This window comes from Cervus canadensis, chromosome 9 (genome assembly GCF_019320065.1).
Source record: "Cervus canadensis isolate Bull #8, Minnesota chromosome 9, ASM1932006v1, whole genome shotgun sequence".
NCBI lineage: Eukaryota > Metazoa > Chordata > Mammalia > Artiodactyla > Cervidae > Cervus > Cervus canadensis.
In genome coordinates, this window is record NC_057394.1 from 15275149 (window position 1) to 15302950 (window position 27802).

The following is a 27802-nucleotide window of genomic DNA, read 5'->3' on the forward strand; positions in this document are numbered from 1 at the left end:
GATTGATCCTTTGATCATTATGTAGTGTCCTTCTTTGTCTCTTTTCACATCCTTTATTTCAAAGTCTATTTTATCTGATATGAGTATTGCGACTCCTGCTTTCTTTTGGTCTCCGTTTGCATGAAATATTTTTTTTCCAGCCCTTCACTTTCAGTCTGTATGTGTCTCTTGTTTTGAGGTGGGTCTCTTGTAGATAGCATATATAGGGGTCTTGTTTTTGTATCCATTCAGCCAATCTTTGTCTTTTGGTTGGTGCATTCAACCCATTTACATTTAGGGTAATTATTGATAGGTGTGGTCCCGTTGCCATTTACTTTGTTGTTTTGGGTTCACGTTTATACAACCTTTCTGTATTTCCTGTCTAGAGAAGATCCTTTAGCATTTGTTGAAGAGCTGGTTTGGTGGTGCTGAATTCTCTCAGCTTTTGCTTATCTGTAAAGCTTTTGAATTCTCCTTCATATCTGAATGAGATCCTTGCTGGATACAGTAATCTAGGTTGTAGGTTATTCTCTTTCATTACTTTCAGTATGTCTTGCCATTCCCTTCTGGCCTGGAGGGTTTCTATTGATAGATCAGCTGTTATCCTTATGGGAATCCCTTTGTGTGTTATTTGTTGTTTCTCCCTTGCTGCTTTTAATATTTGTTCTTTGTGTTTGATCTTTGTTAATTTGATTAATATGTGTCTTGGGGTGTTTCGCCTTGGGTTTATCTGTTTGGGACTCTCTGGTTTTTTGGAACTTGGGTGGCTATTTCCTTCCCCATTTTAGGGAAGTTTTCAGCTATTATCTCCTCGAGTATTTTCTCATGGCCTTTCTTTTTGTCTTCTTCTTCTGGAACTCCTATGATTCGAATGTTGGGGCGTTTCACAGTGTCCCAGAGGTCCCTGAGGTTGTCCTCATTTCTTTTGATCCTTTTTTCTTTTTTCCTCTCTGCTTCATTTATTTCCACCATTTTATCTTCTACCTCACTTATCCTATCTTCTGCCTCCGTTATTCTACTCTTGGTTCCCTCCAAAGTGTTTTTGATCTCATTCATTGCATTGTTCATTTTTAATTGACTTTTTTATTTCTTCTAGGTCTTTATTAAACAATTCTTGTATCTTTTCAATCTTTGTCTCCAGGCTATTTATCTGTAACTCCATTTTGTTTTCAAGATTTTGGATCATTTTTATTATCATTATTCTAAATTCTTTTTCAGGTAGATTCCCTATCTCCTCCTCTTTTGTTTGACTTGGTGGGCATTTTTCATGTTCCTTTACTTGTTGGGTATTTCTCTGCCTTTTCATCTTGTTTAGATTGCTGTGTCTGGAGTGGGCTTTCTGTATTCTGGCGGTCTGTGGTTCCTTTTTTATGTGAGGATTTTACCCAGTGGGTGGGGTTGAACGATTGGCTTGTCAAGGTTTCCCTGGTTAGGAAAGTTGCTCGTGTTTCTGGTGCGTGGAAACTTGAATTTCTTTCTCTCTGGAGAGCAAATGAGTGCCCATAATGAGTTTTTGAGATGGGTCTTGTGTTTAGGTGTGACCTTGGCAGCCTGTATGTTGCGTCAGGGCTATGTTCCCTGCGTTGCTGAGAATTGCTTGGTATGTTTCTTGGCTCTAAACTTATTGGCTCGGGTGGTTGGTTGGTTTCAGTGTAGTTATGGGAGGCTTTTGGACGTCACTTATTACTTAAAGTTCCATGTAGTCAGGAGTTTTCTGGTGTTCTCAGGTTTTGGGCTTAAGTCTCCTGCCTCTGGATTTCAGTTTTATTCTTCCTGTAGTCTCAGGACTTCTCCAACTACACAGCACTGATAATAAAACTTCTAGGTTAATGGTGAAAAGATTCTCCCCCATTAGGGACACCCAGAGAGGTTCACAGAGTTACATGAAGAAGAGGAGAGGGAGGAGGGAGATAAAGATGAGCAGGAGGAGAAAAAGGGGGACTCAAGAGGAGAGAGACAGATCTACGCAGCTGTCTGTTCCCAGAATGTTCTCCGTAGCCCAGACACCCACCAAGATTCACAGAATTGGATTGGGAAGAAAAGGAGAAAGGAGGAAATAGAGGTGTTCTGAGGTAGAAAACAGAGAGTCAAGATTGGGAGAGAAAAATCAACACACTCCTGAATAAAAATGGGAACTGAATATTGGATTCTTAAATGTTCACAATTTATATCATACATTGAAAAACAAAAATTAAAAATCTGGAGTAGAGATTAGACTCTTAAAAATACTATATTAAAAACAAAAGCCAAAACACACACAAAAATTTTTTTTTAAATATATTTGAAGTTCAGTTTAAAAAATAGGGCTTATCTTTTTTTTTTTTCTTTTGGTAAGGTTATAGTGTATTGAAAATGAAAATTAAGGAGTAGTAGAGGAGTACTAGAGGGCTTTAAAAGAAATAAGAGAAAAAGAAAAATAGAAAATAGAAGAGAAAAAGGAGAAAAAAAAGAAAGAGAGAAAAAAAAAAGAATTTTCCCTAATTTAAAAAATCATAAAAGTCTATTAAAATGAAAGTTAAGGAGTGATGGGGGAGTAATAGGGAATTTTAAAGGAAAATAAAAGAGAAAAAATAAAAAAGAAAAAATTAAAAAAAATTTTTTTTTTCCTTATTAAAAAAAAAAAAATGTAAAAATATATCTAGGAATTTCTCTGGAGCTGTTGCGGTCAGTGTCGGTTCGGCTCAGTTTCAGCTATCTCTTCGTTCCAGCTTACAGTTCTCGATATCTACAGGCCGCTTCTGGTGTAATCGGTGTTTTCTACAGGGATTTTAATCTGTTGCACTGCTCTCTCCTGAAGCGGTTCCCTTTGTTTATTTGGCTTCTGTTTGCCGGTTTCTTCAGAGCCTCATTTCCGCCCTGACACAGGCGGGCGGAGGTGGACTCTTATTCAGGTAGCTAGTTCTGTCGCGCTGCTGGGAGGGGCTGACGCTGCGGGGATGGGCTGGCGCTGCCGGGAGAGGCTGGCGCTGGTTTCTTGGTCTGCGCTGCTCAGGATCCCGGCCGCTCCAGCCCTCGGGTGATCCACAAAAGCGCGGAACAAAAGGCTGAGTCCGCTCTTGTGCCTTCCCCGTCAGAGCGGTCCAGGCAGCCAGGAGCTTGACCGGCGCACTCTCTCCGGGTGCGGCGCACCCTCTCCCTTCCAAGGTCCCAATCTCGGTTTCTGCCGGCACCAGTCGGGTGTGTGCGCCTTCTGCCCTCTGCGTCCCCAGCCCGTCCCAGCCCGCGTCGGTCGGGTGCCTGCACGCTGTGTCTCGCCGCGACCTGCTCCTGCCTCCGGCGGGTCCGGGCCGGCCGGCAGTCTGCGAGCCCCTCTCCAGACTCTCTCGGTCCCCCCGTTCCGCAAACGGCCGGCAGCGAGTTCGAGCCGGTCAATTTTCTCTCTCTTCCCTGCTCTCCCACAGTTCAAGTTGGCAACTCACAAAAGCTCCCTCTGATTGTCCTCAGGGCACTCAGGCCCGGACCCTGCCCCAAACAATGCCGCCCGCTCCTCTCCGTGCCGCCCCCACTTGCTGGTGGCGGATGCAGGTGTCTGGGGCACTTTTCTGCTGAGAGTTGCTTTTAGGCACGTACTCTGTGGGTTTTATTTATTGTTTCCCTCCCAGTCAGGTTGCTCTCCTAGATTCAAACACTTCCCCCAGGCCCGCCAGTGGGAGGGTTTCCCGGTGTCTGGAAACGCCCTCTAAAGACTTGCTTCCCAGGACGGATCTCCGTCCTTAGCTCTTTTGTCTCACTTTTTATCTTTTATATTTTGTCCTACCTCCTTTCGAAGACAACGGGCTGCTTTTCTGGGCGCCTGATGACCTCAGCTAGCGATCAGAAGTTGTTTTGTGAAGTTTGCTCTGCGTTCAGATATTCTTTTGATGAATTTGTAGGAGAGAAAGGGGTCTCCCTGTCCTACTCCTCTGCCATCTTGGCTCCCGTCTCTAGTTGTTCTCTTTAAAGCTATAAGTTTTAAAATTTTACTGATTTACAAATGATTGAAAGCATGTCTTACACTCTCATCAATTCCAGATTCTAAACAGAGATGAAATCATCTCTTGGGAAGCTTCCTTCAGGGAATTTGTAGTTGGGCATCCCTGGTGGCTCAGATGGTAAAGAACCTGCCTGCAAGGCAGGAGACCTGGCCTCCATCCCTGGGTCAGGAAGATCCCCTGGAGTAGGAAATGGCAACCCACTCTACTATTCTTGCCTTGAGAATTCCATGGACAGAGGAGCCTGTCCATGGGCTACATTCCATGGAGTCACAAAAAGTCAGACAAGACTGAGTGACTAACACTTTCTTTCACTTTCAAACTCATTGGTATAAAACCAGTTTCTGCATGCATATTTGAATGCAGTTTTATTCCCTACCAGCATTTAACCTGCATTGTATAGATTCTTTAATCTTATTGCTAGTCACTTAATTTCTCCCTGCTTTGTTTTTAATAAATAGACTGACACTTGACATGTATTTTTTCAAGGTTCAATTGTAAGTATTAATTTGTTAATTAAATGCCTTTTGCACTGCTCCAATTAAAGGTCCTGTGTAAATAGCAAATATTTTTTGTGTTGTTGTTGGCTTCATTATGTGCATTTTGCCTACTGGCCTTTGTCTTTTAAGATTCTGCATTTTACATTTTAAGATGTTTCAACATCGAATATAATTAAGATATTTAATATCAGTAAATGATTTCATTTTTCTGCCAAAGAATAATTCCTCTTAAATAACAGATGCCTGAGAAAGTGAGTACTTGTTTGTATATAACACTTCTTACTTGCTGCTGCTGCTGCTAAGTCGCTTCAGTTGTGTCCGACTCTGTGCGACCTCACAGACGGCAGCCCACCAGGCTCCCCTGTCCCTGGGATTCTCCAGGCAAGAACACTGGAGTGGGTTGTCATTGCCTTCTCCAATACATGCTTGCATGCTAAGTCGCTTCTCTGACTTCTTGACATCTCTGTAAAACTACCCATGTGATTCCCAAGGTCAGATTACCTAGACAGAAGGAATAAATTTAATTTAAAAGCTGACTTCTTATGCACCACTTAGGAGACTGCTGGTTTTTCACTGCCAGCAGATTACTTTTTAAAGTCATCTTGCTTTATTTATGAATGTTATTTACACACATCCATACACATACACCACACACACATTCATGTCTCCCCCTTTAACATACCACAGAATGGATACTATGTAATAATCACTGAAAACAATTTTCAGCATATTAAGCCTCCCTTCAGGGAAATCTGAATAAAACTGCATGTCATCTTAAGAAGGCATAAAAATCACTCTAGTTTATATTCTATATGCTTGGGATGATGGTGGTCTCAACCAGGGACATTTGTGAATATCTGCCATTTTTGGTTGCCACAATTTGGGGGTTGCATCTGGTATCTAGTGGGTAGAGTTCATGGCTACTGTTAAACATCTTACAATATACATGACAGTCTCCTTACCCCCCAACAATGAATTTTCTGGCTCAGAATGTCACCAAGATCATGCTTGAGAAACTACAGACTACTCTTTATATGTAATAGAACTTCAAACATTCATCTTCAACAATCAGGGTTTCTCCTAGGTTTGTTTTATCCTGTTAATTTTTAATCCCTCTTGGTCTCTTTACAGTGTGGCATTGTGGGAAGAACAGGAACTGGAAAAAGTTCCCTCATCGCTGCGCTTTTTAGATTGTCAAAACCCAAAGGTGGCATTCAGATTGATGGGATCTGGACAACCAACATTGGACTTCATGATTTAAGGAAGAAAATGTCAGTTGCACCTCAGGTATGCACATCAGAGCATTGTCACATTGTTCTTTTTATAATGTATCTAAGTTTAATTGCTTTTAAGTTGTTTTTTTTTTTTCAAATTACATGGAAGGGTTGATCCTTTTTTCCCAAATAGAGCACATTTTTAACATCAGGTATTTTCAACAGACATTTTCATTGGACACATGTTTTGTTTCTTTGTTCATTCGTTAGTTTTGTGTGCATGTGATTTAGTAACTTACTGAGACAGATTTCTGGACACACTCTTCCTCAGTTGCCACAGTTTTATCCACTGATAACCACATAATTCTGAGAACAAAAGGAAAAATGGTTTCTTTAGCACTGCAGAGGTTCCTGCCAGGGTCTTTGCCCCAGCAGGATCCAGGGGTACCCTCAGGATGAACAGCGTCAGCAAGAGAGAGACACAGTGAGACAAAGCTCGGGGGCTAAGTCTGAAGTTTATTTTTGCACTGCCCCTTTATACCCTTAACAACATCTTTTGGGGGAAGTGCATATTGCTTACACACAGGTCATCTCAAAACATTACAGCAACTTGAACTTCAACAGAAACAGGATGTCACCCACATACTTTTCATTCACAAGAGTCTTCTTTATCATTTGGCCTTCAGGCCTGTTAACATTTTATGGCTTGCACGTGGTGTGACTTAAGCAACTTCAGTAGCCGGCCCTGTTTTTCTTGTGATTAATCTATATTCTTTCTAATAGGTGTCATCTCCATGGGAACTAAATAGGATTACATTTTTACAGAACAGAAATGCAAAGGATTGCAAAAACAGCAGATATAGCACAAAACAGGCTCTTAGTCTAAAAGTTAACTACCTGCAGGAACTCACCAGCTAATCTCTATCTAAACTATTTTCTATTAGGCATATTTGTGGCTGTTTTATTTGTGGAGCCTTTCTCACCCCAAGGAGGGGCCTATGCTTAATGTTAGCGTACCATGCTTAGGATGTTTAGAACAATCATGAGCATTTTTTGCAATAAGCACACATTTATCAAACAAGCCAGAATGCCAGCAAAAGGGTTTGAATTGAAGCATTTCTTCTTTCATCCCTGGACCCTTCATAGGGTGCCAGCGTCCAGGAGATTTATTAGTTAGGGTTTTAAGTTGGTCTTTATTCAGTGAAAGAGGAGCAGGAGAACTCTCGGCAGGCAACACAAGAATCTGCAGCAGGACAAACAAGAACAAGAGCAGAAAAGTGGGGAGAATACAGGGTGGGGTAGAGGCCGAGGTCAACCTGGAGGGTCCCTTGTATCCTAAATGGCCTTGTGTGTCAGCTTTTTTCCTCATGACCTTGTCATGGATGGGATCCTGAATGGCCTTGCGTGTCAGGTCTTTTCCTCATGACCTCGTCATGGGTGGGATCTCCCACAACGACTCCCGGCAGGTTCCTATAGGGAAACATGACTTTTAAGTGTCTTACGGATGGAATTTCTCTGAGGGAAATGAGGACATCTTTTCAAAGGTGATTATCTTCTTGGACTTTCTGTGAAACTGTTGAGCTTTGAGAATTACAGGGTATATAGATGATTTGGGGAGACTGACAATTCATCCATTAGTAAATGATTTTCACCAGGGAGGCAGTACAGAATAGTGAGGTAGAGCAGGGAACTCAGAATTCTGTCTCTATGCACCTCAGTTTTCTCTTACAAGGTAACTAACAGTACCAGCCCCTTGAGCTGTTGTGAGGACAAAACAGGTCACTAAGTGTGAAGTGCTTCACACAGACCCAGATGTGACTGCTGTGATGGTGGAGCACTGAGCTGGCCATTGGCCAGTGCTTTCCTGGACTCTGATTCTGTTTTCTTTTCTTCTGAGTCTTAAAGAAGTACAACTTTCAGGGAGTGTTTTGGACACTGGATTATATGTATAGTAGACACTCATGTCATTCCTTGTGGTTCATTCACTCAACATAATATTTACTGAGAAATACTCAGTAATACTCAGTGAATATTTACTGAGAAATTACCATCCTCCAGGTATATAGCCAAGGGCAACCTAGATTCTGTGTCCTCACCTTTACTTCTGCCCTCTCCTTTGACAGACTTACCAATTTTTAAAAAAGGAATTTGATCTTTTTATATAATTGATAATCAGGTGCCCATCAAAGGAAACTCAGATAAATACCCTCTTGAGATGAAAAACAGAGATGAGATGAGACAAAATGAGCCAGGCAATTGTGCTTTCTGGAATGTGGGTTTAATGTGCCCTGAAATGCCTGTGTATTAGGAAGTATCTCAACATGGCACCCAAAGGGAAGGAGCACGTGGGCTTGGGTCTAACAACTGAGTACAGCTGCTGCTATTCCCATGGCCTCTAAAATACCTGGAATTACTCTAAGTACTCTTGTTTTTCTAATTAATTTATTTTTAATTGAAAGATAATTACTTTACAATATTTTTTTGGTTTCTGCCATATATCAACATGGATCAGCCATAGGTATACATATGTCCCCTCCCTCTTGAATGTCCTTCCCACCTCCCACCTCATCCCACCCCTCTAGGTTATCACAGAGCCCTGGATTTGAGCTCATACAGCAGATTTCCACTGACTATCTAATTTTACATATGCTAATGTATATGTCTAAGTACTTTTGAAACCAAAATACAGTTTTACACACTACAGTGAAATGCCACCTTGCACCCTTTAAGACATCTACTATCAAAAAGAAAAATGAAAGAGAGAAAGAAAGAAGATGGGTTGGTAGTATTGGCAAGGATGTAGAGAAATTACAATCCTTGTTCATTTCTGGTAGGATGTAAGATAGTACAGCCACTGTGGAAAACAAGTTGGTCATTTCTCAAAAAAATTCAATCTCAAAAAATTCTATCTAAAAGATAGAATTATTATATGATCTAGCAATTCTATTTTAGAGTATAAACCCAAATGAATTGAAAGAGAGATCTTGAAGTGATACCTGTACGTGCATGTTCATAGCAGCATTATTCTCAGTAGCAAAAAGGTGGAGGCACCCAAAGGTCCATTGACAAATGAATTGATAAACAAAATGTAGTGCATATATGTATACAGTGGAGTAATATTCAGCCTTAGAAAGGAAGGAAATTCTGACTTGTGCTACAGCACAGATGAACCTTGAGGAAATTAAGCTAAGTGAAATAAGCCAGTCACAAAGGACAAATACTCTATGATTCTACTAAAATAAGCTACCTAGAGTAGTAAATGCACGGAGACAGGAAGTAGAATGGTGGGTGCCAGGAGCTGCTGGGAGTGGGGAGTTGTTCTTTAGTGGGTAGAGTTTCAGTTCTGCAAGTTGAAAGAAGTTCTGTGGCTGGAAGGTAAAGATGTACAACAATGTAAATGTATTTAATACCACTGAACTGTGTACTTACAAATGGTTAAGCTAATAAATTTCATATGTATTTTACCACAATTAAAAATTTTTTTTCAAAGCTATCCCTTTCAAGAAAAATGGGAAGAACTTTTTAGCACGTTCAGTCTCCATATTTAAAGATTCCCTCTGGTTATTTAATTCATGACTTGTGGTTACAGTAGAAAATAAATGAGTTTAGATTCCCAGGTTTTATGTTTTGATCATACTCATCTCTGAAATGAGACTAGTTAACAGAAATAAAGGGTATGTCTGTAACATCCTTTCGTAACCTTGGATGCTAGGCTTTAGAAACATGCCTTGCATTATTTTTTAAAGCTTCTTAATAAGAAAAAGTTGTATGCTTGTGTACATAAAATAATTCTATAAATAAAGAAATAATGTTAGAAGATCCTTGGCTCTGCCAATAATGTTTGGAAGCACATCTGAGCAAAGACTAAACATACCTTTGCATCAACATAGTTTGGTTCTGTTCTGTTCTGTTGATTTCCACCCTCCCTCTGAGCATGTTCATTGTACACACTCCAGAGAGCATCCTTACAAAATAGTGCTAAGCTTTGTATACATGTAGATTCCTCTCTATATGCCTTTGTCTCCAAGGTGCAATATTGGTTGATAAACTTGCAATGTGCAAAGGTTCCCAGAAATCATTCCAGAGACAGCCAGGGATAGAATGTTTGTGTAAACTAAGTGTCAACGTGAACCAACAATCTCATTCGTACTCTGCCTCAAAGGGCTTTGGGGCCTTGATAACATTGCTCATCTTCCAGACTTCAGTGACCTTATCCTTAAACCAGGTCTGAGAATCATTGCCACACAGATTTGTTGTGAAGATATAACTGGGCTTCCCAAGTGGTGCTAGTGGTAAAGGACCTGCCTGCCAATGCAGGAGACATTAGAGATGCAGATTTAATTCCTGGGTCAGGAAGATCCACTGGAGGAGGCCATGGCAACTCACTCCAGTATTCTTGCCTGGAGAATCCCAGGACAGAGGAGTGTGGTGGGCCACAGTTCACGGGGTCACAAAGAGTCTGACACGACTGAAGAGACTTATCGCACACAACTAGGTGAGATAAGGTTTGTACCTTATGAACAATTCCCAGGAACCATATCTGGTTCTTGGGAATGCTCAGTCATTAGGAACTGTTATTCTTAATGATTGAGTTACTGATCTTTGGATCTTATTTCTGCTTAATAGAAAGAGTAACACCTTCTGGAATGACTTTACTCTTTAATTTCTGCTTATGTGTTCATGGTCCTTGGTGATTTTCTTTATATATATTGTTTACAATATAAACTAAATTGTTCATATAAATAGTAGAGCAAAGAAACAAAAATCAAAAAAACACAATAGGAATTTGGGGGAAAGTGTAACAGAGACATGTATCTGACATTTCCACCAAAAGCAAGAAGAGAGAATAAAACACTTTTTTGTACTTTGATTTCATGTTCCCCACCCAGCAGCTTCTTTCCTGACCACGACCTTGTACATTTACTTACCAGTCTGCCACCAAGACCTCTGGCCTTTTTCCTCAGCCCTCCCCATACTCTTGGCTTTTTTCTTCCTCTCTTTGAGGACGGGGCCAGTATCTCTTGTTTCTGCTCCTCTCATGCTTGTTATAGCCCCTGACAAGTTAAATGAGTACTGATAATAATTCCTAACATTTGTGAAATCATTAACACATTTTAGCCCCTTATCTGACCATTTCCTGCTTAATCTTCACATTTCTGTTGTTATCCTTACCTGATAGGTTTAAAAACTGAGGCCCTGGGAGCTTGCCCTACTTATCAAGTAAGGGGCAGAGCCAGGAGTCAGATTTTGTGTGTGTCTGATTGTTTTTTCACAGTGTTTCAATTGTATAGTAAAATAGTAGTGTGTATTTATTAAGCACAGATTTTTAATTTATCCTTCACCACTCTCCTCTTTGGTAACCATTAGTTTGTATTTTATGCTCTTGAATCTGTTTCTGTGTTGTAAATAAGTTCATTTCTGTCACTTTTTAAGATTCCACATATAAGTGATCTCACACAGAATCGGACACGACTGAAGTGAGTTAGCAGCAGCAGCAGCATATGATATTTGTCTTTCTCTGCCTGACTTATTTTACTTAGTCTCATAATCTCTAGGTTCATCCATGTTGCTGCAAATGGTATTATTTCATTCTTTTTATGACTGAATAATATTCCCATGTGTGTGTGTGTCTCTCTGTGTGTGTGTGTATGTGTATACATCATATCTTTATCCATTCATCTGTCCATGAACATATCTTGGCTATTGTAAGTAGTACTGTTGTGAATACTGTGGTGCATACATCTTTTTGAATTAGGGTTTTTATGTTTTCCAGATATTTGCTGAGGTGTGGTTGCTGGATCACTCAGTAACTCTTTTTCAGCTTTTAAGGAACCTCCATACTGTTTTCCATAACAGCTGCACCAATTTACATTCCCACCAACAGTGTAGGAGGGTCCCCTTTCCTCCTCACCCTCTCCAGCATTTATTATTTGTAGACTATTTAATGATGGTCATTCTAACCAGTGTGAGGTGATGCCTCATTGTAGTTTTAATCTGTATTTCTCTAGTAATTAGTGATGTTGAGTATCTTTTCATGGGCCTATCGACCATCTGTATGTCTTCTTTGGAGAAATGTCTATTTAGTTCTTCTTCCAATTTTTTTATTAGATTGTTTTTTTTTTATATTGAGCTGTATAAGCTGTTGTATATACAGAAATAGGCTGCAATTATATAGACTAGAAACAAAGTATCAGAAAGAGAAATAATCCCATTAACATCACATCAAAGGAAAAAAAGAAAATCTAGGAATAAATCTACCTAAGGAGGCAAAAGACGTTTAGTCCAAAACCTGTAAGACACTGATGAAAGTAATTGAAGATGATACAAACAAAAGAAAAGATATTCAGTATTCTTAGATTGAAAGAATCAGTATTGTTAAAAATAACCATACTACCCAAGACAATTTACAGATTCAGTGCAATCTCTATCAAATTACTGGTGGCATTTTTCACAAAACTAGAACAAAATTTTTTTTTAATTTGTATGGAAACAGAAAATACCCCAAACAGTCAAAACAATCTTGAGAGAGAAGAATAAATCTTGAGGAATCACAGTCCCTGACTTCAGGCTATATTGCAAAGTTACAGTAATTGAAAAAGTATGTTGCTGTCACAGAAGCCAGACACAGATTAATGGGACAGGATAGAAAACCCAGAAATAAAGCCACACACTTATAGTCAATTAATCTAAGACAAAAGAGGTAAGAGTATGTAATAAAGAAAAGACAGTCTCTTCAATAAATAGTGTGGAGAAATCTGCACAGTTCAGTTCAGCTCAGTCACTCAGTCGTGTCTGACTCTTTGCGACCCCATGGACTGTAGCATGCCAGTCCTCCCTATCCATAACCAACTGCTGGAGTTTACCCAAACTCAGGTCCATTGAATTGGTGATGCCATCTAACCATCTCATCCTCTGTCGTCCCTTCTACTCCAGCCTTCAATCTTTCCCAGCATCAGGGTCTTTTCAAATGAGTCAGTTCTTCACATCAGGTGGTCAAATTATTGGAGCTTCAGCATCAGTCCTTCCAATGAATATTCAGGACTCTTTTCCTTTAGGATGGACTGGTTGGATCTCCTTGCTGTCCAAGGGACTCTCAAGAGTCTTCTCCAACACCACAGTTCAAAAGCATCAATTCTTTAGTGCTCAGCTTTCTTTATAGTCCAACTCTCACATCCATACATGACTCCTGGAAAAATCATAGCCTTGACTAGATGGACCTTTGTTGGCAAAGTAATGGCTCTGCTTTTTAATATGCTGTCTAGGTTGGGCATACCTTTTCTTCCAAGGAGCAAGTGTCTTTGAATTTCATGGCTGCAATCACCATCTACAGTGATTTTGGAGCCCCAAAATATTAAGTCTGCCACTGTTTCCACTGTTTCCCCATCTATTTGTCATGAAGTGATGGGACTAGATGCCATGATCCTAATTTTCTGAATGTTGAGCTTTAAGCCAACTTTTTCACTCTCCTCTTTCACTTTCATCAAGAGGCTCTTCAGTTCTTCTTTGCTTTCTGCCATAAGGGTGGTGTCATCTGCATATCTGAGGTGATTGATATATGTCCCAGAAATCTTGATTCCAGCTTGTGCTTCATCCAGCCCAGCATTTCTCATGATGCACTCTGCATATAAGTTAAATAAGCAGGGTGACAATATATAGCCTTGACATACTCCTTTCCCAATTTGAAACCAGTCTGTTGTTCCGTGTCCAGTTCGAACTGTTGCTTCCTGACCTGCATACAGATTCCTCAAGAGGCAGGTCAGGTGGTCTGGTATTCCCATCTCTTTCAGAATTTTCCACAGTTTGTGGTGATCCACACTGTCAGAGGCTTTGGCATAGTCAATAAAGCAGAAATAGATGTTTTTCTGGAACTCTCTTTCTTTTGCAGTGATCCAGTGGATGTTGGCCATTTGATTTCATGTTCCTCTGCCTTTTCTAAATCCAGTTTGAACATCTGGAACTTCATGCTTCATGTACTGTTAAAGCCTGGCTTGAAGAATTTTGAGCATTACTTTGCTAGCATGTGAGATGAGTGCAATTGTGCGGTAGTTTGAGCATTCTTTGTCATTGCCTTTCTTTGGGGTTGGACATCTGCACAGCTACATGTAAAAGAATGAAATTTGAACATTGTCTAATGCCATATACAAAAATAAATTCAAGATGAATTAATGACCCGAAGACCTGTAAGACAAGATACTTTGTCAGACAAGATCCTAGAAGAGAACTTAGGCAGAATAATTATTGACATTAATCACAGCAATATTTTCTTGGATCTGCCCCCTAAAATAATGGAAACAAAACCAAAAATAAACAAATGGGACCTAATTAAACATAAAAGTTTTGTACCACAAATGAAACAATTAAAAAAAAAAAAAACTGAGAAGACAACCTATGGAATAGAAAAAAATATTTGCAAATGATACAAATATTAATTTCTAAAATATATTAACAGGATTCAAATTAAAGAGATTCCCAACTCCAGAGCCTGAGCAGTGAATTGCTCTGCTTGTGATTTCAACTGGCTGTTTACTGTGGTCCATGAAGTTGCTTCATATCATTATTTCATGTGTACATGCACACCACACACACACACACACACACACACACACACACACACAGGAACAAAAATTTCAGAAAACAATATTACTCTTGCTCTGTGCTCTGATATCTTCTGTACTACTAGTTCTATTCTAGTTCATTTAAAAGACAAAATGATGCTCACAAGGCACTAAATTGATTTCATGATCCATTGACTACACCTGCAGTTTAACAGACACTGCTTTTCATTGTCCCCTGTTGGGCTGGGCTCCTGGTCCATGTTAGCATCATATGAGGAACTTCACTCTTGTTCCAGATTCTTAGGGCAACCCCCCAAGGTTAACCCCAGTTTCCAATAAGCGAACTGAGTCTTGGGAAGATTAATAACTTACCCTGGGTCTAATAACTAGTGAACAATAGAATCAGAACTTAGAACTGTCTGATTCCAAACGTTTTTTTTTTTCAATAAATTTTGTTGTTCAGTTGCTAAATCATGTCTGACTCTTTGTGACCCATGAACTGCAGCATGCCAAGCTTCTTTGTCCTTCACTATTTCCCAGAGTCTACTCAAACTCATGTCCATTGAGTCAATGATGCCATCCAACCATCCCATCCTCTATCACCCCACCCCCCCACTTCTCCTCCTGTCATCAATCTTTCCTAGTATCAGGGTCTTTTCCAATGAGTCAGTTCTTCTCATCAGGTGGCCAAAGTATTGGAGCTTCAGCTTCAGCATCAGTCCTTCCAGTGAATATTCAGGGTTGATTTTCTTTAGGATTGACTGGTTTGATCTCCTTGCTGTCCAAGGGACTCTCAAGAGTCTTCTCCAGCACCACAGAGAAGAATTTGAAAGCATCAATTCTTTGGCAATGTTGTACTCATGAGATATTTCCCCCGTTGTTTTTTTTTTTTTTTTCCTACCATTCCAGTCAAAAGAATTGCCCAAACTATAACAAGAGTGAATAATCATAGAGCAAAGTCATAAGATACTACTCCTACTGCCCTGTCCCTCATTTGGACAGTATCAGTTTGGAAATGTGTTATTCTCTTATATGTCATGGTCTAATAAGTGAGAGGAGAAAATACTCAAAATCGTATCCCTCCCCGGCCAAGAGACCTTTCTCTTTACAATGTCTTGCTGGCTCAGAGTTGGAGAAAGTGTGTTACTGTGATTATTTGAAGTTACTTGTCTAAGTACAGAAAACTTATGTCTCTCTTCCCCTGCCAAACAAGTAGGAAGCAATGATACTAGTGTCTCAATACCTTGATTTAGGGAACCTAGGAAGCTGAGAGCAGACTCTGCAGAGGGGGAGCCCAGTGCTGTTTCTTTGAGTTGCCCCACTCAGGTGAGCCAGGCCCACATCATCTTCCCTGAATCCCTGCTCCCTGTGATCCTGGAAGCAGTGATGAACTTCCAGGATGGTCTTTCTCTCTCAGAACTGAGGGAGATGTGATAACAGCAAGGACCTGGGTAGGAACCAGAGACAGGGGAGTGGAGATACAGACCATCCGTCCTGGAGGGAGCTTTCAAAGATGAATACTTCTTAAGAAGTTATGCCTCAATTTCTGTTCAAAATTTCAGAAATAAGCAAAAATGAAATTTCTTCTTAAATAATTTCCTTAAACACAACAGGAAGCTGAAGTATGTGTGTTCTTTGTGCTCAGGATCTGAAGTAGTTAAATATGTCCCCAGAAAGAACACCGATTGAGATTATATTCAGGAAGTAGCCTGCTTACTTGAATGGATCTGGAAACTGGAGGGAAGATGGAGAAGAGAAGGAGGAGGAAAATTGGGGACCAGCTTCCCCTCCTCGCGTGGCCACATCTTTTATGTAAAACTCATGGAGACAGCTGAAGGAGAGAAATTGCCTGCATGTGGGAATCTTAGTGTTTATAATTACAAAGAGTAACAAGTTTTTATAAAAATCTGAAGTAGAATGATGGTTATTCCCCTGACAAGAAACACTTAACTATTGTTTAGATGGTTGTTTAGTCTTTGATTCTAAATTCAAGAGTTTTAAGGGAGACCTTAAATTGGTCTTGGGATTTTTCAGTTCAGTTCAGTACTCATTCTGAAATATCCTATGACTAGTGATTTTCAGTGCTTTGGAGGCGTATTGGCCACTTAATCAACTTTATGCGAATAAATCTTCCCTTATAATGTCTTTTTAATTGTGGATTTTGCTCAGGGATACATCTTTTTTGGTGGCAGACCCTGAGTTTTCTGCATTCATTTCTCTCTGACCAGACTTAAAACTGAGACCATATTGAAGGAAGGTTTGGAAGGCTCCCTGAATATCATTCTTCCTCATGATTGGGAGAAAGAAATGTCTGTCTGTCTTCATCTTTCTTCTCAGGCTTTTATGAAGTGAGGAGGAAAATCCATCCTCAAGTCCAGGCAGGATTTGAACATGGTGATTCTGAGCAGTTCCAGGCATTTGTGGAAGAGTCAGATCTTCTCTTGTTCCCACACGTGTGCATCCCCTTGTTTTACCCTCTTCACTGAAGGGAGCCAACTGGCCTCTTCACTGCTGCTCATATTCTTGTGACATGGCTTACTAGAACCTTCCAGAAGAAAATGTAAATGGCTTACATTAGCTTATGTAGAAGATTCTTTCTTGAAACTCAGAAGGAGGCATATATTTCCAGTAATTTTCTTATGGCTCCTCCAGAAGTAAAACAGGAAAAGCTAGTTAAATAATTTCATTATGACTCAGGTCACAGTGGGTTTCAGGTCATCCTGACCTTGCAGTTAATAATGAGGTTCTGTGAGGCAGGTGATCCTGACGCACAGGTGAGAGAATGTGGGGATCGCCTGGTGCAGAATCAGAGGTGATCTCTCCACGGACAGAGTTGCTGCAAGCTCCAGGAGCTGGTGTTCCCCTTGAATGTGTGGGGATATTCATTTCACACATATGGAGAGATTCCAGGTCCTAGAAGACAGTCTGACCAATGGAGAAAATAGCTTAGTTTATTCTTAAGTGCCAATGTGTAAATATTTAATGGTTTGCTTTGAGGCACAAACTTCTACTAACCATGCTGTTGGTATTTCCCAGTCACACCAGGATTGACAGTTAATTATGTAGATCTTGATGTTAAGTTTCCCATGTAATTATTTCCTCAGTTTGTGTGTGTGTTTAAGCAGATATTTATTACTGGGATGGCATTTCTTTAAAAAATAAAATCTTCCTTTGTTTTCATTTTTTTTCTTAGGATGAAAAAACGTCAACACTTTCTTCTGTTAGTGTTCAGTAGTCTGGAAGATGTTTCGTAGAATACTTTGTACAATGGAAAATTATTTTAGAGATACTGTTTTGTAAACATACAGTTGCAACATTATTAATAATTAATGAATTTAGATGTTTTGTATTTTAATTTTTATATTCTGTACACAGTGGAATAAAATGAAAAGAGGTTACAATAATAACATTCACTATTTTGGAGTATTTAGGAACCTGTTTTATTCACTGGAACAGTGAGGAAAAATCTGGATCCCTTTAATGAGCATATGGATGAGGAACTATGGAATGCCTTAAAAGAGGTAATTTATTAATAGTAACTGTAACTAACTTGTTAGCATCAATATCTGTGTGTTTTCATTTAAAGCATTGCAGATAATTAAGGGGAATGTATCAGTTTCACTGACTTCACTTACCTCCTAGGAAAACACTGATGACATGGGTGCACTTAAAATGTGTGTATTAGATCACCAGCCCAGGCTGGATGCATGAGACAAGTGCTCGGGCCTGGTGCACTGGGAAGACCCAGAGGAATCGGGTGCAGAGGGAGGTGGGAGGGGGGATCGGGATGGGGAATACATGTAAATCCATGGCTGATTCATGTCAATGTATGACAAAAACCACTATAATATTGTAAAGCAATTAGCCTCCAACTAATAAAAATAAATGAAAAAAATAAAAAATAAAATGTGTGTATTGATGATGATGAAAATCAACAATATAATGCAACATGTTTTCACTCTAGCTTTTTCCCTGAAACCCTGAACAAATAAATACATTATCTTGTCCTTAGCAGAGTACTCAATTAGATGTTAAAACCGGGATTAAATTCTACTAGTGACTTAGTGAATTAAAATAACTCTATTACACTCCAATATTCATTTTATTCCTCTGGCCTTAGGGAACATCTACTAAGTGGAGACAATAGTAGTTTTTCCTTATTAACTAAAAGATGTAAACAGGATCATACTAATAAAATGTAGAGGTATCATAGGAAAGTGTTTAGAAAGGTAAATTATATAGTCACATTTGATAATGATTATTTATTGGCAAGTATGTCATTTTAGTCCTATAGCATTAATGCAGGTAACAGAATCCTGGAATATCTGCTCAGTTTTTATATGGATAGGTTTGTTCATTTCTAGAGAATTTTCTGTTATTTGTGTCATATTTCCCCTTGCCCCACTTCTTTGAATTTCCTTACCCTTGCATGAAAAAAAAAAAAATTGACTATTAGATTGCTGTCATTTTGTATTTTAATACAAATTATTTTGTGTATTTGCACTCGTTTTACAAATCAATTCTCCTGATGGCAGAAACCCTAGACTTCTAAACCATAGACAGATTTCTAATTTCTCCTAGGACCTAGCTCAGTCTTTTGCTTTTAAAAAGTAAAGATGAGCATTCCTATACATTAACAATGAAAGATCAGAAAGAGAAATTGAGAAAACAATCCCGTCTACCATTGCAACAAAAATAATAAAAATACCTAGGAATAAACCTACCTAAAGAGACAAAACTACAAGGAGACAAAACTATCTCATAAAACTATAAGATACTGACAAAAGAAATAAAAAATGACGCAGAGCAGATGGAGGGATATACCATGTTCTTGGATTGGAAGAAACAATATTGTGAAAATGACTATACTACCCAAAGAATCTACAGATTCAGTACAATCCCTGTCAAATTACCAGTGACATTTTTCATAGAATTAGAGCCAAAAATTTTACAGTTTTAATGGAAACACAAAAGACTCCAAGAAGCCAAAGCAATCTTAAGAAAGAAAAACAAAACTGTAGAAATTAGATTCCCTGACTTCAGAATATATTATTGAGTTGCCTGAAAAGTTTGTTATATAAGATTTTATGGAAAAACTTAAATGAACCTTTTGGCCAGTTCAATACAGAACTAGAGTAATCAGGTTGGTATGGCACTGGCACAAAAACAGAAATATAGATCAATGCAACAGGATGGAAAGTTCAGAGATGAACTCACACACCCATGGTCAACTAATCTATGACAAAGGAGGCAGGAATATACAATGGAGAAAAGGCGGTCTCTTCAGTAAGTGGCGCTGGGAAAACCGGACAGCTATGTGTAAAAGAATAAAATTAGAACACTCCCTAATACCGTATACAAAAATAAACTCAAAATGGATTAAAAACCTAAATGTAAGACCAGATACTATAAAACTCTTAGAGAAAAACACAGGGAAAACACTCTATCTAAATAACTACTAAATATTTGATTGATCTTTTCATTTCAGAGACGTTGGCATATTTCTTTAATCTTTTTTTTTGTTTGTTTGTTTCTTTGTTACACAGATCTGAGAGACTGGTCGTTCATGTTGTTTTGAATTGGTGTGTTTGTCATTTAGTGTTACCCTTTCAGGGAAGCTCTGAAATCTGTAATATACAGATGAGCCTTGACTATGAGCAGGCAGATTTGGAGATATGACCATTTCCAGCCAGTAATTCTGGTTTCTGAAGGATGTCACCCCTGAGTGACACCCCTGCTTTTCAGCAGTATGTGGATTTTGTTTTCTTTTTTTTTTTTTTCATTTATTTTTATTAGTTGGAGGCTAATTGCTTTACAATATTGTAGTGGTTTTTGTCATACATTGATATGAATCAGCCATGGATTTACATGTATTCCCCATCCTGATCCCCCCTCCCACCTCCCTCTGCACCCGATTCCTCTGGGTCTTCCCAGTGCACCAGGCCCGAGCACTTGTCTTATGCATACCACCTGGGCTGGTGATCTGTTTCACCCTAGATAATATACATGTTTTGATGCTGTTCTCTCGAAATATCCCACCCTCGCCTTCTCCCACAGAGTCCAAAGACCAATACAGTATACTAACACATATATATGGAATTTAGAAAGATGGTAACGATAACCCTATATGCAAAACAGAAAAAGAGACACAGATGTACAGAACAGAATTTTGGATTTTGTTTTCTTAAATTGGGTTGATTGCTTCACCTTCTCCTCCCTGAAAAGCAGTGCACTTCTGATTTCATTTAAGTTTGTGAGTCTTTTACAGTAAAATTCTACAAGAGAAGAGGTGTGTAGAGCTGTTAACCATTAAATGTGAAGAACAATAGGATGATCCACTACTCTTGAATTCATAGGACAAATTTAATGGTGAAATTGGGGCACATCTTAAAAAAAATAACTGGAAGTACTAGTAAATTATTTTTTTGTTTCCCAGATTGAGATTTTTTTTTCACAGATTCTCAGGTAGCATTACTCTAGAATTTTAGAACATATTGTTTCATGAGCAGAGAGGTAATGTTAATCTAAATTATAAAAATGCTGAAGTGGTAGATAATACTAAGATCTACTTCTATTTAAACTACATTTGGGACTTTCTATAAAAATAAAGAAATGTGAGCTTACTTCATGAAGTGAAGTATGTGGTTTCCATGTATTGCTTCTGGAATTAACCCTGTTAACTTTGATGATACCACTTAAAGAAACCATCCCATCGTTATGTTTCTCTAGGAATTGATTCCATATGACTGTTTTAAAGAAAATTTACCAAACCTTTCATTGAAAAACATACAAATGTGATAAAGAAATAATTCCAAGAGAATCTGAATAAAGGGGTGATTTATCACTCTAAGTTATTGTTGTTCAGTTGCTTAGTCACATCCAACTGTGACCCCATGGACTATATAGCATGCCAGGCTTACCTGTCCCTCACCATCTCCTGGATTTTGCCCAGGTTCATGTCCATTGAATCGATGATGCCATCCAATCATCTCATCCTCTGTTTCCCTCTTCTTCTGCCTTCAATCTTTCACAGCATCAGGGTCTTTTCCAATGAGTCAACTGTTTGCATCAGGTGGCCAAAGTATTGAAGCTTCAGCTTCAGCATCAGTCCTTCCAAAGAATATTCAGGGTTGATTTCCTTTAAGATTGACTAGTTTTATCTCCTTGTTTTCCAAGGGACTCTCAATAGGGTTCTCCAGTACCACAGTTCAAAAGCATCGATTCTTCAGTGCTCTGTTATTGTCCAGCTCTCACATCTGTACATGGCTACTGGAAACACCATAGGTTTGATTATACGGACCTTTATCAGCAAAGTGATATCTTTGCTTTTTTTTTTTTTTTTTTTGATATCTTTGCTTTTTTAACACACTGTCTAGTTTTGCCATAGCTTTCCTGCTAAGAAGCAATCATCTAATTTCAAGGCTATAGTCACCAACCGCACTGACTTAAGGGTCCAAGAAGAGGAAATCTGTCACTGCTTCTACCTTTTCCCCTTCTATTTGCCATGAAATGATGGGACTAGATGCCACGATCTTAGTTTTCTTAATGTTGAGATTTAATCTGGCTTTTTCACTCTCCTCCTTCACCCTCATCAAGAGATATCACTAAATCAATGAAGTCAGTTTTTAAGTGAACCAAAAACCCTAGTTATTAATTTGTATGTGATGCCTAACTGGATATGTGAACCCAAACTCACAGAGTTAACCTGAAAATGAATAGGAGGGAACCACTATGTTTTCCTCTTTATGAACTTCAATTAAGAGGAAAAGACGGCCTAAAAAATTTTGTTAAGTCCTCTAGTTCTGTTTCGTCCTTCTTCCTTGGCAGAGATGGATATTCAGAAGGAAGACAGTCCTATGGATGCTGCCTATCTCATCTTGGTTATTTTTAAAAATATGCTGAAAATACATTTTTCATGTACTGAAAACTTGCCAACTTACTGTAAACTGATGAAAGTTCATCAGAAATTCATGCTGATTGGGATGCTAAAAAGCAAAGGCAGCTCCAAAAATATAACATGAGTACTGCCTGAGGATGAAGCACTTTATCACTCATAGGTTAAAAGATCACAGTAGATAAAACTCTGGAAATGAATCGTTGATATGTTGCTTCTGTTAAATCCCACCTTACATACTGGGATTTGGAATTAAGAGTATAGTATGGGGGCTTCCCCAGTTGCTCAGTGATAGAGAGTCTGTCTTCAGTGGAGAAACGGGATCGATCCCTGAGCTGGGAATATCCCCTGGAGGAGGAAATGGTAATCCACTCCAATATTCTTGCCTGGGAAATCCCATGGACAGAGGAACCTGGCGGGCTACAGTCTGTAAGGTCTACGACTTAGCACTAAACAATAACAAAAATGTCGTGTCAAAACTGGGAAGAAATCGTACTTTTAAATGTCTGACATTGATAGTGTCTCTATTAGGACACAAGTGTGTCTCATCACACAGGAAACCAAGATACAGAAATCTGGGCATCAGCAGCCTCTGCATCAGGAACCACATGGTTCAGTCCTTGTGGTGGCAACAGGTCACGTCCATTTCCCTGGGCCTTGTATTAGGTGAACTTCCTTTACTGCTGGTCCTGCTCTAGTAAAAGCTCTTCCCAATCTGTTAATTGCATTTCAGTGCCTCCTTCTGGCCCACACCAGATTTTCTCTTTGAAAAGTAAGAAAGTTCCACAAAATTTGGAAACCACCTGACATCTGTGTTCACCTCCTGTGAGGGGCTTTAGTACCTACTACTCATAGCACACACAATGATGATAGAAACAGGGCACCTTATAAGTTCAGTTTATTATTTTTCACTTGTGCTGTATTCTGTTATTTTCCCAAGCTCAAAAACAATCTGAAGTATTCTATACTGATATGTATACTTTTGAATAGTAGTTATTTGCTCTATTTTCTTTAAATTATAACTTTTTCAGTGCTTTTCTTTGTTTAAAGTGTGATATGATATCTTGGAGTCAGTTAATTATTATAAGAATATATCCTTTTTATAATTACACTTAAAACAGTTTTATATATAAATTATTTATCCATATGAATTTAGTTTCTAATTTACAGGAACAGATATGTCACACAAATAGAGTCACTTATGCCTTCATTCATGTTGTTGCTATTTGTCGTGTCTGACTTTTCTGCAACCCCATGAACTGTAGCCCGCCATGCTCCTCTGTCCATGGGATTTCTCAGTCAAGGATACTGAAGTGGTTCTTCATTTCTTCCTTCTCTAATTGCTTTAGGTGTAGAGTTAGGTTATTTATTTGGTTTTTTTCTTGTTTCATGATATAAGCCTGTAATGCTATGAACCTTCCCCTTAGCACTGCTTTTACAGTGTCCCATAGGTTTTGGGTTGTTGTGTTTTCATTTTCATTCATTTCTATACATATTCTGATTTCTTTTTTGATTTCTTCTATGATTTGTTGGTTATTCAGAAGCGTGTTATTTAGCCTCCATATGTTTGAATTTTTAACAATTTTTTTCCTGTAATTGAGATCTAATCTTACTACACTGTGGTCAGAAAAGATGACTGGAATGATTTCAATTTTTTTGAATTTTCCAAGACCAGATTTATGGCCCAGGATGTGATCTATTCTGGAGAAGGTTCTGTGTGCACTTGAGAAAAAGGTGAAGTTGATTGTTTTGGGGTGAAATGTCCTATAGATATCAATTAGGTCTAGCTGGTCCATTGTGTCATTTAAAGTTTGTGTTTCCTTGTTAATTTTCTGTTTAGTTGATCTATCCATAGTTGTGAGTGGGGTATTAAAGTCTCCCACTATTATTGTGTTACTATTAATTTCCTCTTTCATACTCGTTAGTGTTTGCCGTACATATTGCGGTGCTCCTATGTTGGGTGCATATATATTTATAATTGTTATATCTTCTTCTTGGATTGATCCTTTGATCATTATGTAGTGTCCTTCTTTGTCTCTTTTCACATCCTTTATTTGAAAGTCTATTTTATCTGATATGAGTATTGCGACTCCTGCTTTCTTTTGGTCTCCGTTTGCATGAAATATTTTTTCCCAGCCCTTCACTTTCAGTCTGTATGTGTCTCTTGTTTTGAGGTGGGTCTCTTGTAGACAGCATATATAGGGGTCTTGTTTTTGTATCCATTCAGCCAATCTTTGTCTTTTGGTTGGGGCATTCAACCCATTTACATTTAAGGTAATTATTGATAGGTGTGGTCCCATTGCCATTTACTTTGCTGTTTTGGGTTCACGTTTATACAACCTTTCTGCATTTCCTATCTAGAGAAGATCCTTTAGCATTTGTTGAAGAGCTGGTTTGGTGGTGCTGAATTCTCTCAGCTTTTGCTTATCTGTAAAGCTTTTAAATTCTCCTTCATATCTGAATGAGATCCTTGCTGGATACAGTAATCTAGGTTGTAGGTTATTCTCTTTTATTACTTTCAGTACGTCCTGCCATTCCCTTCTGGCCTGGAGGGTTTCTATTGATAGATCAGCTGTTATCCTTATGGGAATCCCTTTGTGTGTTATTTGTTGTTTCTCCCTTGCTGCTTTTAATATTTGTTCTTTGTGTTTGATCTTTGTTAATTTGGATAATATGTGTCTTGGAGTGTTTCGCCTTGGGTTTTATCCTGTTTGGGACTCTCTGGGTTTCTTGGACTTGGGTGGCTATTTCCTTCCCCATTTTAGGGAAGTTTTCAGCTATTATCTCCTCGAGTATTTTCTCATGGCCTTTCTTTTTGTCTTCTTCTTCTGGGACTCCTATGATTCAAATGTTGGGGCGTTTCACATTGTCCCAGAGGTCCCTGAGGTTGTCCTCATTTCTTTTGATCCTTTTTTCTTTTTTCGTCTCTGCTTCATTTATTTCCACCATTTTATCTTCTACCTCACTTATCCTATATTCTGTCTCCGTTATTCTACTCTTGGTTCCCTCCAAAGTGTTTTTGATCTCATTCATTGCATTACTCATTTTTAATTGAGTCTTTTTTATTTCTTCTAGGTCTTTATTGAACATTTCTTGTATCTTTTCAATTTTTGTTTCCAGGCTATTTATCTGTAACTCCATTTTTTTTCAAGATTTTGGATCATTTTTATTATCATTATTCTAAATTCTTTTTCAGGTAGATTCCCTATCTCCTCCTCTTTTGCTTGGACTTGGTGGGCATTTTTCATGTTCCTTTACCTGCTGGGTATTTCTCTGCCTTTTCATCTTGTTTAGATTGCTGTGTCTGGAGTGGGCTTTCTGTATTCTGGAGGTCTGTGGTTCCTTTTTATTGTGGAGGTTTTACCCAGTGGGTGGGATTGGACGATTGGCTTGTCAAGGTTTCCTGGTTAGGGAAGCTTGCGTCAGTGTTCTGGTGCATGGAACTAGATTTCTTCTCTCTGGAGTGCAATGGAGTGCCCAGTAATGAGTTTTGAGATGGGTCTATGTGTTAGGTGTGACCTTGGGCAGCCTGTATGTTGACATTCGGGGCTATGTTCCTGTGTTGCTGGAGAATTTGCGTGGTATGTCTTGCTCTAAAACTTACTGGCTCTTGGGTGGTGGTTGGTTTCAGTGTAGGTATGGAGCTTTTGGACGGTCACTTATTGCTTAAAGTTCCATGTAGTCAGGAGTTTTCTGGTGTTCTCAGGTTTTGGGCTTAAGTTTCCTGCCTCTGGATTTCAGTTTTATTCTTCCTGTAGTCTCAGGACTTCTCCAACTATACAGCACTGATAAGAAAACTTCTAGGTTAATGGCGAAAAGATTCTCCCCTGTTAGGCATACCCAGAGAGGTTCACAGAGTTACATGAAGAAGAGGAGAGGGAGGAGGGAGATAGAGATGAGCAGGAGGAGAAAAAGGGGTACTCAAAGGAGAGAGACAGATCTACGCAGCTGTCTGTTCCCAGAGTGTTCTCCGTAGTTCAGTCACCTACAAAGATGCACAGAATTGGATTGGGAAGAGAAGGGGAAAGGAGGAAATAGAGGTGTTCTGAGGTAGAAAACAGAAGGAAGAAATGAAGAACCCCAGGGTTATCAGAAGGAAAGAAATCTTAAAAATCAGGGCAGAAATAAATGCAAAAGAAACTAAAGAGACCATAGCAAAAATCAACAAAGCTAAAAGCTGGTTTTTTGAAAAAATAAACAAAATTGACAAACCATTAGCAAGACTCATTAAGAAGCAAAGAGAGAAGAACCAAATTAACAAAATTAGAAATGAAAATGGAGAGATCACAACAGACAACACTGAAATACAAAAGATCATAAGAGACTACTACCAGCAGCTCTATGCCAATAAAATGGACAACTTGGATGAAATGGACAAATTCTTAGAAAAGTATAACTTTCCAAAACTGAACCAGGAAGAAATAGAAGATCTTAACAGACCCATCACAAGCAAGGAAATCGAAACTGTCATCAAAAATCTTCCAGCAAACAAAAGCCAGGACCAGATGGCTTCACAGCTGAATTCTACCAAAAATTTAGAGAGGAGCTAACACCTATCTTACTCAAACTCTTCCAGAAAATTGCAGAAGAAGGTAAACTTCCAAACTCATTCTATGAGGCCACCATCACCCTAATTCCAAAACCAGACAAAGATGCCACAAAAAAAGAAAACTACAGGCCAATATCACTGATGAACATAGATGCAAAAATCCTTAACAAAGTTCTAGCAAACAGAATCAACAACATATTAAAAATCATACACCACGACCAAGTGGGCTTATCCCAGGAATGGCAAGGGATTCTTTAATATCCGCAAATCAATTCAATGTAATACACCACTATTAACAATTGAAAGATAAAAAACCATATGATTATCTCAATAGATGCAGAGGAAAGGCCTTTGACAAAATTCAAACAACTCATTTATGCATTAAAACTCTCCAGAAAGGCAGGAATAGAAGCGAAAAACCTTCAACATAATTAAAAGCTATATATGACAAACCCAAGCAAAGCATCACCCTCAATGGTGAAAAATTGAAAGCATTTCCCCTGAAATCAGGAACAAAGACAAGGGTGCCCACTCTTCACCACTACTATTCAACATAGTGTTGGAAGTTTTGGCCACAGCAATCAGAGCAGAAAAAGAAGTAAAAGGAATCCAGATAGGAAAAGAAGAAGTGAAACTCTCACTGTTTGCAGATGACATGATCCTCTACATAGAAAACCCTAAAGACTCTACCAGAAAATTACTAGAGCTAATCAATGAATATAGTAAAGTTGCAGGATATAAAATTAACACACAGAAATCCCTTGCATTCCTATATACTAACAATGAAAAAACAGAAAGAGAAATTAAGGAAACAATACCATTCACCATTGCAACAAAAAGAATAGAATACTTAGGAGTATATCTACCTAAAGAAACAAAAGACCTATACATAGAAAACTATAAAACACTGATGAAAGAAATCAAAGAGGACACAAACAGATGGAGAAACATACCATGCTCATGGATTGGAAGAATCAATATTGTCAAAATGGCTATTCTACCCAAAGCAATCTATAGATTCAATGCAATCCCTATCAAGCTACCAACGGTATTTTTCACAGAACTCGAACAAATAATTTCACAATTTGTATGGAAATACAAAAAACCTCGAATAGCCAAAGTAATCCTGAGAAAGAAGAA

At 38.7% G+C, this 27802-nt stretch overlaps 1 protein-coding gene across 2 annotated transcripts in view; it reads left to right on the forward strand.

The window, feature by feature from the left end:
• Positions 1 to 27802, forward strand: part of LOC122447477 (ATP-binding cassette sub-family C member 4-like) — a 1659665-nt gene that overhangs the window by 1227279 nt on the left and 404584 nt on the right. Inside the window, exon 27 of one of the 2 annotated variants that reach the window (XM_043478130.1) lies at positions 17651 to 17740. The exons of the other annotated variant lie outside the window; for it this stretch is intronic. Coding sequence (XP_043334065.1) covers positions 17651 to 17740 — 90 coding nt within the window. The remainder of the gene's footprint in view (positions 1 to 17650; positions 17741 to 27802) is intronic. 2 annotated transcript variants of the gene reach the window in all.